This window comes from Triticum urartu, chromosome 6, assembly GCF_003073215.2.
Source record: "Triticum urartu cultivar G1812 chromosome 6, Tu2.1, whole genome shotgun sequence".
NCBI classification, from domain to species: domain Eukaryota; kingdom Viridiplantae; phylum Streptophyta; class Magnoliopsida; order Poales; family Poaceae; genus Triticum; species Triticum urartu.
The window spans coordinates 166,681,487-166,695,127 of NC_053027.1; the positions used below are offsets into that span (position 1 = coordinate 166,681,487).

Consider the following 13,641-nt stretch of genomic DNA (forward strand, 5'->3'; position numbering starts at 1 on the left):
CTTAGATCCTTGTTTTATGCCTAGCTAAGGTCGTAAAAGTATAGCGCTCGTTGGGAGGCAACCCAATTAATAAAATTTATTTTTGCTTTTTGCTTTCTGTTCTTGAGAGTTAGCACAATTATGCTACTGTTATGATTATGTCTTTTGTGTTTTAGTTAGTGTTTGTGCCAAGTAAAGCCTTTCAGATCTTTTTGAGTGATGAACGTCGGGCCACTTCCACCAGTGCTCTGCGGGTTGTCGTTCCGTGAGAGCAATGACGGGTAGAACAAGATGATGAATGTCGCCGGTGCTTTGCTCGTCTGCATTGCGCTGCTTGCGCTCGGGACGTGCATGTCCACAGAAGAGCCATGACATACTTCAAGACTCTAATTTACTACATGACCATCGCCGTGAGCTTGTCTGCATCTCTAGGCCTGTTGTTCTGTCATTTAGGTTGTGCACATACGTCTGCCTAGGCCTCAATCCGAAGGCTTAAGTTCCTCGGAGCACTGATGGTATAAAAAGAGAAGACATGCGTGAGTTCAAGAGAAAGTGCATGAAGAAACATCCGAATCTTTTTGAGTTGCTACCTGTTGTTTTGTTGAAATTTTTACGTACATACTATCATTTATGTCAAAATGTGTGTTCTTGGTCAGTCAAGTTCATCAATTATTTTAGAGCAGGAAAAGTAACAAGTCCAGGCTTTCCTTCCTTTCTCCGAGGAAAAAGATGCCATTCTTTGGAAGATTGTGAATAAAGCAGCCTGTTTGCTTCTTACCAAATTATGATCAATAGCTAATGTTATGTTTTGTTTTAAAAAAACACATTAATTTGTAAGCACCTGAGGTTCACTTGTACTTTGTCCATTCCACAGTTTTTCTTTTTTCTCATCCGAAGAAAAGTAAGTCCTAAAAGCTCTTTGCGAAGTTTCCCAACCAGACGCTAAAAAATATGAGAGGAAACTGGTGCCTAAATCTAATTGCTTTTGAGCATCTTTCAATAACTTATTTTTCACCTTAGATTAAAATCCTTTTGCATTCTAAATAATTGTTCGTTTCTCCGTCGACTCAGCCTAGGAAGCGATAAAAAAATGGAAACACTAACGCCCACACGTGTGGGCGTTTCTCAATACGCCCACACGCCTGAATCGTTGTTCACTGTCTTTTGCATTAATCTGGATACGAAAATGTGGATTTGGTGTGCCACGTAGAACGGGGCTGGTGTGTGGGCGTTGGAGAATCTGCCCACACGCCCGCACCATGTTATTTGCCAGCTGCGCTGTGTGGACGAACTAGTTTTTGTCCACACAGCCACCACCTAGTCCATGCGCGTGTGGGCGAACTGCTTTTCGCCCACATGACACTCCTACGTTGTGGATGACAACTGCAGTTACGCGAACGCGACAACTAGGTAAAACACACATGGCAACTGTGATTCTTTACTAGACGACAACTGCAGTTGCGCGTACGTGGCAACCATATAAACACACATGACAACTGTGATTAACAATACATGGCAACTATGGTTGGGCCACACATGGCAACTAGGTAAACACACACACATGGCAACTACTGTTTGACTATATGTGGCAAATAGTTAATCACACGCGGCAACTACGGTTTGATTACACGCGGCAACTACCAAAAATTAGACATGGCAACTATAGTTAACCAAAACAGATAGAATTGCCATGCTTTTGCAACTACACTTGCCATCCCGGATAACTACATCTACATACCAGGATGGCAACTAAATTGTCATCCCGCGGGGTACCTAACGTAGCTGCGCCAGGATGTGTGGGCATTTTTGCTTCGTGACACACACGCGAGATGGAGATACGTAGTACTTGTTGGGCGTGTGGCACAAAGTAGCCGCGCTCACACGTGTGGACAATTCTAATATCTGCCCACACACAGTCCGTGTGGACTGCCTCCTGCTCACATCACACACGGTGTATGAGCGCATGTCAAATATACCACACGTGTTATCGGCGTCCTAAAAAAAGACCAACATAGCCTGCCTGGCCTAGCTTCGCCAGGCTTTGATCAAGAGAACCAGGATAGTTTTTTTAATATCTCTCAAACATAGTCGGTCTACTAGTGATTGATACAAAGTGATAACAAATATGTTAATTGCATTTTATTAAATCTTTCTTTATTTTATTAATATGTTTTTATTCGATGGTGACCTACGATCTTTCACATAATTATTATAATTTTAAATAGCGGGCTACGCCAAATAGCAATGGTTTTTAAAATTAGCCACACCAAGGCTATAATCGACTATTTAATAACTTTAGTATATGTGTATGAATGTCATCCTGCTCAAACCACTATAACGGGACTATATCGATGATATAGCCGACTATTTAAAACTTTGATTACCTATTTTTAAAAACTTTGATAATAATAGGAAACTTCTTCGCTCCATCCGGATGTAAATAACGTTGCGCGCAGCCGCCTGCTTCTTACGCCACTTGTCTCATGGGCCAGTGCAAACCATCCTTATCCTTATCTTCTTTCTCCCATCCTTTTCTTTCTCGAGCTCTCTTCACCGCTGATTATATCTCTCGCTGGCGAGGGGTTTCCCCAAGCTTTGCAGCACGCTACCATGGATCCGCCTCTTGCAAGCTCTGCTACGCAACTAGTACCACCTTCCCCCCAAGTGAACCCGAGAAGAGAGCTCCGCCGCTGTGAGACGGGGCGACCGCTGCTGTGACGGCGGACGAGGTGCTTCGACGCTCGACGACAATGATGCTACGGAAGTCTGCGGCGGGGATTGCTCCGAGTCCATCGGAGTTGCTACAACACTGGCGTTGCTGTGAGCCGCTGCTGCGATTTGGCGCCGGCCGGCAATGCTTGTAGGGGTCACCGATCTGCAAGAGGCGCCCATCGTCACGGGGGGCTACCGGTTATGCTGCAACCACTTGTGAAGTCGTTGGAGCTACTACAAGCAGTGTTGCGATGGGTGGCATCGCTGGAGGTGGTGTGGCGAGGAGCCGGGGATGTCGGTGTGCCGCACGTAGATGTTGTGACGGCTCCGCCGTGCTGAGACGACATCTCGGCTGTGGCGATGTTGCTGCGACGGCGGCTCAACTGCTGCGACTGATACTGTGACGGTGGCTCGAGCTGCTCCGGCGGTGCTGCGACGACGGCTCAGGCTGCTCCGGCGATGCTGCGACGGCTTGCGCCGTGCTTCGAGCCGGTGCTGCAACGGCGCCACCATGCTATGAGCCGGTACCGTGAGTGTGCCAGAGTTGTTGCCGGCGTTCTGCGTGCGATGCCACCTAAGTTTGCTACGCAGGCGAGGATGTGCGTGCAGCGTTCTGCGATGAGAAGAAAGAAAAGAGTAGTCATGTTACGTTGACTTCCATCGAATGGGTAGGGCGTGCAGATCGTATGGTTCAGAAGGCGGATGCCGTACGTGCAACCAAGCTTAGGTGGCCTTTGTTTGGGCTTTAGCTACAGATTGTTGGATTCTAGTCCATCCAAAATTAGATTCTCAAACAAACAGTCAGATTTCTATCTTAGCTTTGAAGAATCAGATTCTGGAAATTGAACTATGCCGACATGCAAGCCCGAAGCTGCGAATTTGCTGATTCCCGGGATTCCCGAATGGCCATTTATCCAGGTTCCAGAATAGACCGACCTCTCCCCGTTATTACGCTAGAAATGCCACTGGCCCCGTCCAATTTCCTCCAGCGCCAGGTTATCCTCCACCTCGTCCTTTCTCACCCAACCAACAGAGAAGGGGATTTCCTCCAGCGCCGCCGCCCCTCCCTATAATCCCGGTGCCTTCCCACGGCCACGATCTCTGCTGCGCGGCCGTCCCCGGTCTCCACCTCTGCCGCCGTCCGCCCGTCCCCAATCTCCACCCGTGCCGCCCCCAATCTCCTGTCTACGGCGAAGGGGATGGATCCGAGCAGCTCCACCCCGACCTACAACAAGCTACTCGCGTCCCCTAGTTCCACATGCACTGCCCCCGCTGGTGTCCATGTCTGTCCATGCCGTCCAGGGGGTGGATATTTGCCCTGTTATTTGCCAATTTTTGTTTGTCTTTTCTACTGAATAATTGCTCAAATCATGTGTATATGCTCCTGGTCAGAATGTGTATAGATGTTTGAATCAAAATATTTCTGAGTCGTTCAATCAATGTGGTCAGTTCTGCAAGTTTTATATTTAACCATTAGTGCATTCGGGGGTGTTACAGACATTGCATAGCTCGTCTGCTTTTCCTAAAGCAGGGCAAATAAACGGCTAGCTTCTGATTCTCAGAATCCCTAGCTGCAGCTGATTCTCACAATCCAAGCCACAACAAATTAGTAGTGTCTCAAAAGAAAAAGATCTTCCGCACCTCCACGGCCTCTCACCGTCTCGCCCCGTCACTGCCGGGTGGGCCCATTCAACCCGCGCTCCTAGCCGCTGGCTGGGAATTTTTACACGCCGCGGGGTCGGGACTCAACCGGCGGCCGCAAAATCAAAAACCAAAAACTTCGTGCGCACCGCACACCACCCGCGACCGCGGAGGCGGAGCTTTCAAATCCCCCGCCTCTGCTACTTATTCCCTCCCCGTCTCCAAATTTTCGGCGAAATTTTCCATTCCCCCACCCGCCCTTCACTTCCCTTCACCCGTCGCTCTCAGCCCCGCAGCGCTAGCTAGGGTTGGGATCGATTTGGGGCCTAGGGTTAGGTCAGTTTCCCCATGGCGGCGGCGGCGGCGGCGGAGGGGTCCGGGGCAGAGGGCCGCGGCGAGGCCGCCGGCGGCGGCAGGCGGCAGCAGCAGCAGGGGCTGGCGGAGCGCCGGATGCTCCGGTCCCAGTACCACGCCATGAAGACCCTCATCAACGGTACGCCCCTCCTGTTCGGGTTCCTTTTGTGCGGCTCCGTTTCGGGGGTTTGGCGTGGTGCGATTCTGAGTTGTTTTTGTGTGCGCTTGTGTGTGGCGCAGAGGAGAGGGATGACATGGCGAAGGAGGACTCCGACAAGTTCGCCTCCATCATCACGCAGGTGGAGAGCTTGCACGAGCAAGGTAAGACCACGAATAATCATACTATATTGATCTTGCGACCCGCGCTTGTTTTTCCTCTCTCAGATGGGTGAACTGGGGACTATAGCCATGACATAAAAAGAACCCCGGCCCTTTCGACCGGGTCTATCAGTCTGTCTAAGTCACCACAATGTACAATCACAAGTTGTAATAATCTCCAAGTGTGAAATGGACCGTGTATTTATCTTTTAATAACGGATTCAGACGGACTTAAATTACTAGTAGAAGCAAACTGGTCTAAAAACCAATATGTCCAGGGGACATCACTAGAAGTAAACCATTGAGCAAATGATGTGAACTTGTGTTCATGTAGCTTTGGCGCATCTTGTAGAATGTGCAGCATGATCATAAGCTTACTTTCACATCATGTTCGTAGTTCTGCCTTGTTTTATTTTGGAGCTTTCTGAAGTATTATGTATTTCCACGTCATACAGTATAATGGAGCTGTCTATAGTAGCATGCATCATAAATAAACTGCAGGTTGTTCTTGCATGTTCATGTGGGACACATTTTGATCTTGTCACTCAATGCATGGCTGTTTGTCTGCAAGATTGCATTTCTAGACAAACGTGGGCGAGTATTGGCATGCCTTGAGCTCACTGTGGCATGTCAAAATGTTTGCTAAATGTGTGTTGATGAGGGATTTTGGTCTTTTTTTAAGGTTAGACAGAATCCGAAGGATTTCTATAGCTAAAATCCAAATCCCCCTCTCCTACTGGAACAAGCCCTTACTTAAAATAAAATGTCTACTATTTTCTACTCCCTCCGTTCCTAAATATAAGTCTTTTTACCGCTTCCACTACAAACTACATACGGATCTATATAGACATACTTTAATGTGTAGATTCACTCGAAGGGCCAGTGGCCGAATTATATTAGATAGGAAGAGAAGTACATAGTACAGCCGGGAAGCAGTCTAGGCGGACTAGAGCTGGGTCCCAATACAAAATTAGGCGTTCGCCGGCAGGTCGCAGATGCAACCTGCAGCCCGCCACATTCTAATGTCTTCCTTAATCAACTCCAGCACCCTGTCTACGGTGTTGGCGACATTATCAAAAATTCTCGCGTTTCTCTCCTTCCATATCCTCCAGTGTATCAGGATAGCGATCGTGTTGAAATTCCTCCGTGACGGTTTCGGGATCGCCACCCTCGCCTTCAGCCACCAGTCTTCCGTCGTGCCAAACTGCTCGCTGGGCACCTGGAAATCAGCCCCCGTCCATGTCCTGAAGCTCCGCCAGAGCTGCTGTGTAAATCTGCAATTTACAAATAAATGTGAGCAGTTTTCCGGCTCCTGCACACAAAGGGGGCATATGCCGTTGGATGGCCAGCCCCTTCGCTCAAGATTGTCTGCCGTGAGACACTTCCGGTGGACCGCCAACCACATAAAGAACTTGCATCTTGGAGGTGCCTTGGATTTCCATATTGGTCTGGAGCAGGCAAACCGGGTGTTGCCCATGAAGAAGAGTTGATATGCACTCTGGACGGAGAACTGGCCATCCGAAGTGAGCTTCCATACAAGGCGATCCTGGGAGTCCGGAGCCAGGGCTGTTTCCTGAACCAAGTCCCAGACTTGAAGGTATTGTGCTATGGCAATGAGGGAGATCCCTCCAGTGATGTCCCTGATCCAAGATCTGTTGTGGAGAGCCTCTCTGACCGATCTGCCCTTGTCCCTGACAAAATAGTAGAGGGCCGGCGCCATGGTCGCGATTGAGCATCTGTTCGGAAGCCAATTGTCGGTCCAAAACTTGGCCCTCGCTCCATCCCCCAAAGTCATACGACAAGCAGCATCAAAAATGGCCTGCACTTCCTTTTCCGTGCTGTCCGGAAGCCAATGCCACGGCCGCTCTTCCAAGTCCCTCCTCAGCCACGACCATTTGCAGCGCAGGGCCATCCCAAAGCACTTAAGGTTAATGATCCCTAGTCCTCCAAATTCCCTTGGCATGCAAACCCTTGCCCAAGGCATGAGGCAGTGCCCCCCACTAACCTGCTCTTCTCCTTTCCAAACGAACCCTCTGCATTTTCTGTTGATGATTTTAATGGCCCACATCGGGAGTGGTAGCACAGCCATAAAATGGATCGGCAGCGCCATCAGCACCGATCTTGTAAGGGAGAGGCGGCCCGCCGTGGCTAGCATCTTCGGCTTCCACCCTTTGAGTTTTCCGGAGAACTTGTCGATTAGGGGCATCAGATCATGGCGCCTAAGCCTGAAGATAGACAGTGGCAAGCCCAAGTACTGAATCGGGAATTGTTGTCGTCTGCATTGGAAGTGTCCCTCAACTGCCATGGCAAGGTCGTCCTCACAGCGGATGCACGTGATCGTGCTTTTGTGAAGGTTGATCCGTAGCCCTGACGCCTCCCCAAATAACTTTAGGATTTCTGATATAACCCGCAGGTCCGAGGGCACTGGTGTGAAGAACATAACTGCATCGTCAGCGAATATAGATGTCCTAGGCACCTTGCTTTGACATCCCAGATCCGAGAGTAATTTCTGTTGTGCTGCCCACTGTAGTATGCAATGGATGGTGTCCATGGTCAGGATGAAAAGAGCTGGCGAAAGGGGGTCTCCTTGACGGACTCCTTGACCGAGAGCGAAGGCCTCCGAGAGCTCACCATTGATGAGTACGGAGGAGGAGGCCGTGGATAGAAGCCCGTAGATCCAGGTGCACCACTTCGATCCAAAGCCCCTTTTTCTCAAAACCTCCAGGAGGAATTCCCAAGATAAAGTGTCGAAGGCTTTAGAAATATCTATTTTCATGAGTACCGATGGTAGCTTCTTACGGTGTAGCAGCTTAGTAGTGTTGCGCACAAATTTGAAGTTCTCGTGGATGTTGCGTCTGCTGACGAAAGCACTCTGAGCCTGCGATATTAGAGCCGGTGACAGAGGGGCCAGCCGAACAGCTAAAACCTTGGCGAAAATCTTCGCTGCACCATGGATGAGGTTAATCGGCCTGAAATCGCTGACGTCCAGGGAATCATTCTTTTTAGGCAGCAACGTGAGAATGGAGCTGTTCAGGTCTCCAAAAGACGCGAACCGTCCCTCATACAGTGCCTTCATGACGGCCATGAAGTCTGCAGCGATGATCTCCCAGCAAACCTTGAAGAACATGCCTGTGAAGCCGTCCGGCCCCGGCGCCCTATCGGATGGCATATCCTGAATGACCCGCTTGACTTCTTCCTCAGTGAATGGGGCTTCCAAAGCACGTGCCTGCTCCGTGGACAGTTGCTGCAGATCAAGAACATCCAGGTTGATAGAGTGTCCACGTTTGGTCGGCTTTCCCATCAGGTTACCATCATGTGTAGATTCACTCATTTTGCTTCGTATGTAGTCCATAATGAAATCTCTAAAAAGACTTATATTTAGGAAAGGAGGGAGTATGTTTTACTGGTTGAGCTTTGAAATATTTATGCTATATAAAAACCCCAAAATGAGATGTCCGTCCACACTGCAGTGCAGAGACCCAGGGAGCAAGTAGCGGATGCAGAGGCTCTGCTAGATATTACAACCACGCTGGTAAAATCCGTGAGGTCCCAGTCAAGTGAAGGAATCACACCTTCTGATTTCGTAACAGCATTGCTGAAGAAATTTGGGCAGCAAGCAACCCTTGATTCCGAGCCTGTCTCGTTGCGCTGGGCTGATGTTGGGCTTTCTGCTTCACATGTCTTCAGGGCTGCGCCTGGATGCTGCACCATGTAATTAAGCTCCTTTCTTCTTATTACTAGTTCTCAACATTTTTTTGCAGTGCCTACTTGGTATATGACTTAAACCATGCATGCTCTTAATCCTTGCAGGCTTGGACCCATGGATACAGAAGTAAAGCAGCGGAAGCTTTCAGTTGTTAGTAGAAAAAGAAGTGCCAGGCCAACTGAAAATACTTGTCCTGAAGAGGTATCACATGCTTTTGTCTAGCATAATTAATAAAGCACTAGAGATTAATAACACCCATTTGTACATTTCTCCCATGATTTGTTTTGCCATCTGTTTGCCTTCTGTTATTGATGGGCGACATAGTTTGGACAATCTTTGGTCACTGTTGCGTAAATCTTAATTAATTCTATGCTTAAAGTTAGGACCCTGATAAGTGCCACATGTGTGGCACGAAGCAATTCTGCCCTGACGTTTTTTGATGGCAAGTTTAGTTACTCGAGGATGGCAACTTTAATTGTGAAGCATGGCAACTTTCTGTTTGGATGGCAAGTTTCAGTTTTTTGGGTTTTTTTTAGGATGGCAATTTTAGTTATAAAAAACGTCAGGGCGGTGTTACTTCGTGCCACACGTGTGGCACTTATCATTTGGGTAAAGTTATCAATCACCTTCTGTTTTTTTTTTGAAAGACACATCTTAGGCAGTACCATTCATATGTTTGCTATCTTCTGTAGCCGCTATTGAGCTTCTGGGTTGCTAGCTAGACTTCTTCCCTGCCATAGCATTATTATTTTTGTCAGAAATGTATGATCACCTCCAATAGTGGATTCATATCATCTTCTTAATGTGCAGCTTGCTGATTCTTCTGAGGGAGCAAAGACAGACACTGACCGGAATGTGACTGTTGTATTTGATATCCTGAGGAAAAATAAGCGTGCGAGGCTGGAGACCCTTGTTTTGAACAGACAATCATTTGCCCAAACGGTTGAGAATGTTTTTGCATTGTCTTTCCTAGTTAAAGATGGCAGGGTGGCAATAAACATTGATGACAATGGGCACCATATAGTCTGTAAGAATTTTCTCGTATGGTTTCATTTGTGCTTTAATAGTACCACAGAGATGCTCGTGTATCTTACATAATTCTGTTGGCCTTGCGCAGATCCACGAAATGCACCTGCTGCTAGTGCCATAGCGTCAGGAGAAGTGTCCTACAGCCATTTTGTTTTCAGATATGATTACAGAGATTGGAAGGTACTGTTTCTGATCATAGAGCTCTCTTACGGTATTTTAATATTTGACCTGGATGATCAACCTCATTGTTTGTAGTGCATTCAGGCAAGAGCAGTAAAACCTGTATTGACTTCTGTTAATAGAAATTAATAAATAGAAACAGCTTTCTATTTGATTTGAGTACCACTATGACCGCATGGTGCTGCTGCTTTTGTAATGGTCCTTAGGTTAAATCATAGGGTAGATCAGATTAGGCTTAAGAAGGAAGAGCAAGGTAACAGGGTTAGAGGAGGCAGCAGGAGATAAGAACTAGCACATGGTTGGTTGATCATAGCTGAGTGCACATCCTCTCTTATAGAAGGATGGATAACATGGTCCATACGGATCTAATCCTAACTTTCCAAACTAATAAGGTTGTATACCTTGTTTGAATGACTAGGGCTGTCTGCCCCCTGACTAGATGGGCCATTTATGCAGTTTATTGTCTTGGATCCATGAGCTTAGCATCCTTTATTTAGTTTGCAACAGAAATCATCTTTACCCTCCTAACTTAGGAAGAAATTTTATTGACTCCATTTGCATCTTCCTCTAAAATGGCTCCTATGTTTGCTAAACCAGTGACTCATTGTCTCTCTCCACCCCCCCTTTGCGGGCAAGATAAAAGCACACAGTATCAGAATTCACAGGAGATTTTAATCTCTCAAATAATCTGATCTTTCCTTTCTTTTGACCTGTTTTTAGCTTATGAAAGAAGTCGTTCCTGAAGGGCAAGAACTGATGCCGCACAGGACCGCGCACAGCCTCTCTTCTGAAGAGCGAGAACAGCTGGAGCCGTGTGCGCAACGAACACCGATAAGGAAACTTTGCCGGAACCGGGGTTTGGTTCTTCAGGAGCAGATGGTTGTTGCAGAGACACCCGAGGAGGACAGAAGCTCCAAACGCAAGCGTCTATTCATAGATCAGGAGTGATCATGCCTGCTTGAAATGCCTTGTGCCGCGGTCTACGCTGTGTCTGTATGTAGGAGGTATTTGCCTGATTAACGTACCCATTGTAGAACAAGGTGTGCCATAGCACCGCTTGTGCTAGTTCTTACCTTGAGACGAGATTCCTCCGGGAGAGGAAAGAGGGCAATAGAAATGTAAGCTCAATAGAAATGCTACTGTAGTTCTTTAGATCAGTCGGCTTAAATAATGTTCTTGGAATCGGACTTGTATAATGTCGCTCAGAGTAATATGCTTGTGCTGATAGAGAAAAAGAAAAGGTTTGCTTCTAGCTGAGCCAAAGTTCCTATTCAGCATTTGTGAGTAGTCTGCTTACGGTTTGATTGTATTGGTTTTTGCTTGATTTTCTGTTAACTAATTGGGCAATTTTCTTCTTAATTATTAATTGACGTGACAAAACTTGCCTCCGTTTTGCAAAAATATATATTCCTATTCATAGTCTATAATTTTGACAATGAGCGGGTTTCTTCCACTCCATTTTTAGTTTTGCCTTTAGATCATTCCTCCACTGAACTGGAAAACCATCGGGCCACGGCAGGGATAAACAAGAAACTTATTGGTCTGTTTACCGACAGGAGATGCAGAGCTTCTGTTTTTTGACGGAATGCAGAGCTTCTGTTCATGCATTTCTGAGAACGAAAGTAGTAGTATGCAGACGATACTCACTGGCCGATCATCACAAACACCATGAGGAAGAGAAACGTTTTGATCTTGAGACCCTCAGGACGCGTCTGGCCTGCGCAGCTCGTCCGTGCCATGGGCGAAGTGGCACCTGCCGGCGAAGGCGCACGACCCACCGGCGACGAAGCTCACGCACAGCCTGGTCTTGAAGCTGCTCCCGGGTCCCATGGGTTTGCCGAGCTCGCGGTCGCCGTGCGCGAAGTGGCACCTGTCCCCCCACTTACACCCCTCCGGCGAGCCGTGGTTCTTGCAGAGCCGAGTCTTGACGGTGGCCGGTGCAGTGGCAGACATGGGCGCCCGTGGTTGAGCCGGGTCGTCGCCTAGCTCCAGCTTGCTCATCTTCTTGGTAACAGCCTGGTCGGGTTCCTGGTGTCCGCTGGGAACGCGATGGAGGAAACGGCAGTCCTCGCCGAAGGGGCAGTCGCCGCCGCTGCGCAGTTGGCGAGAAAAACAGGATCCACCGCGAGGAATTACATGAGAAAAAATTAATTATACAGCTGCTGCAGCGAAATCCTTTTTCGTAGATATGAATTTTTGTTCACTGGTTTGTTAGCGCCACGACATTCTTTTTTTGAGAAAATTGAAAGGCAACATAACAGGTATGCTTGCGGAATGCCAACCTGAAAAACCTGGTGCAGATCTTGTCTATCTTCTTCGATTTGCTTCCGACACGCGTTCGAGGTGGCTCCGACCCTGTTACATCAGAGGAATGTTTGAATCGCATAATCCAAAAATGAAGAAAAAAAGCGCAGTTCCATGAACCGCCAATCAGGCGTGCTGTTCCATAAAAAACAAACCTGTCAAACTATTTTCTTCGAAAAAAAAGACACAATTTGAATGAGGCGGCCATCTAAGGCAGAAGAAGAGTGATGTACTCATGTACTCCCTTCGCAAAGAAATATAAGAGCGTTTCTAAAATTACAACACAGCACTGCCGGGAGGAGAAGAGACGCCGGCCGTACTCACCACCCCGCGGTTCCGACTCCCACGTGAGTGATGCCGCCTCGACCTCCCTCTTGCATGCGTGGATGCCAGCGGGAAGCTTGTCGCGGCAGGCCTCACGAACAGAGAGCATGGACTCCCTCGAGTAGGCGATCCTCCTCTTCTCCTCCTCCCTGCGTACGTTAACTAGAACCCGTCACGAATCACGCATCATAGACGCACAAGGCATAATACATGGGCACGTACAGAGCTGGTTACCTGCTGGGAGCATCGGGGTCAGGGGTGGAGCTCATCTCGACGGCGGACGGCGGACGGCGGAAGGAGCACAGCTTGTGTGAGCAACACTGCTAAGATCCACAGCTTTATTACGGCGATCCCGAACCGGCCTATATATGCACGCGTCATGGACTCATGGCCCCTGCGGCAACAATAATAAGTAAATAAATAATAAATGACCGGAACACGTGAGAAACACGGGAGGCCAGCAGACGGCGGCCGGCGCCCTCCCAGGGAGTGTTACGTTACGTTTACCGTGCCGTGCGTACGTGCGCTGGCTCATCGATGGGTGCGTGCGTGCGTACGTGCTCTGCTCACCTCGGGTGCATGTCCCTTCTTCGCCTGCACTGTACTACGTCAGTGGCACGGGCTACGTTCCATGAGGGAAAACGGTTTTGGAGGAAGAATGAACCCTCGGAACTTACCTACGTGTTGCCGTTGATAGAGGAGACCTGCATGATGGCTTCCACGGTGTTGTTTACACCCTAGAGCTAGAGGTACTCTCATGTACGCGGAGTTGTTCTCCAGACCGTTGATGGACGACCAAATCGCTGCGATTTTGGCCCTTTTTGGTTGGGATGCTTCTATCCTGCTGATGCAGGACAACGGGGCCAAGGTGGAGGCGGGGCACCGAGCGCCCGGGTCGGTGGTTTGTGGGCCTTTTCTATGGCGACACAACCATACAAGCTGCTGGTGTGGAATGTTAAGGGGCTCAAGTCCCCGGCAAGGCGAAACGTGATCTTCCAAGTCATAGCAAGTGTGAGCCCGTTCATCGTGTGTTTCTAGGAGATCAAATTGGAAGTTGTATCCCCTGAAGTCATTAGGCATTGCCTGGGTAATAG

General features: G+C 48.4%; 1 protein-coding gene across 1 annotated transcript; it reads left to right on the top strand.

Moving 5' to 3' along the window:
* The first annotated feature begins 2,517 nt into the window (after positions 1-2,517).
* On the top strand, positions 2,518-11,171 carry LOC125517638 (non-structural maintenance of chromosomes element 4 homolog A-like). Its single transcript, XM_048682844.1, has 7 exons — positions 2,518-4,825; positions 4,927-5,007; positions 8,475-8,715; positions 8,815-8,911; positions 9,521-9,737; positions 9,828-9,919; positions 10,640-11,171. Exons 1-7 carry the CDS (start codon positions 4,681-4,683, stop codon positions 10,865-10,867), a joined length of 1,101 nt encoding a protein of 366 aa, XP_048538801.1. The 5' UTR covers positions 2,518-4,680; the 3' UTR covers positions 10,868-11,171.
* The last annotated feature ends 2,470 nt before the right edge of the window (positions 11,172-13,641 follow it).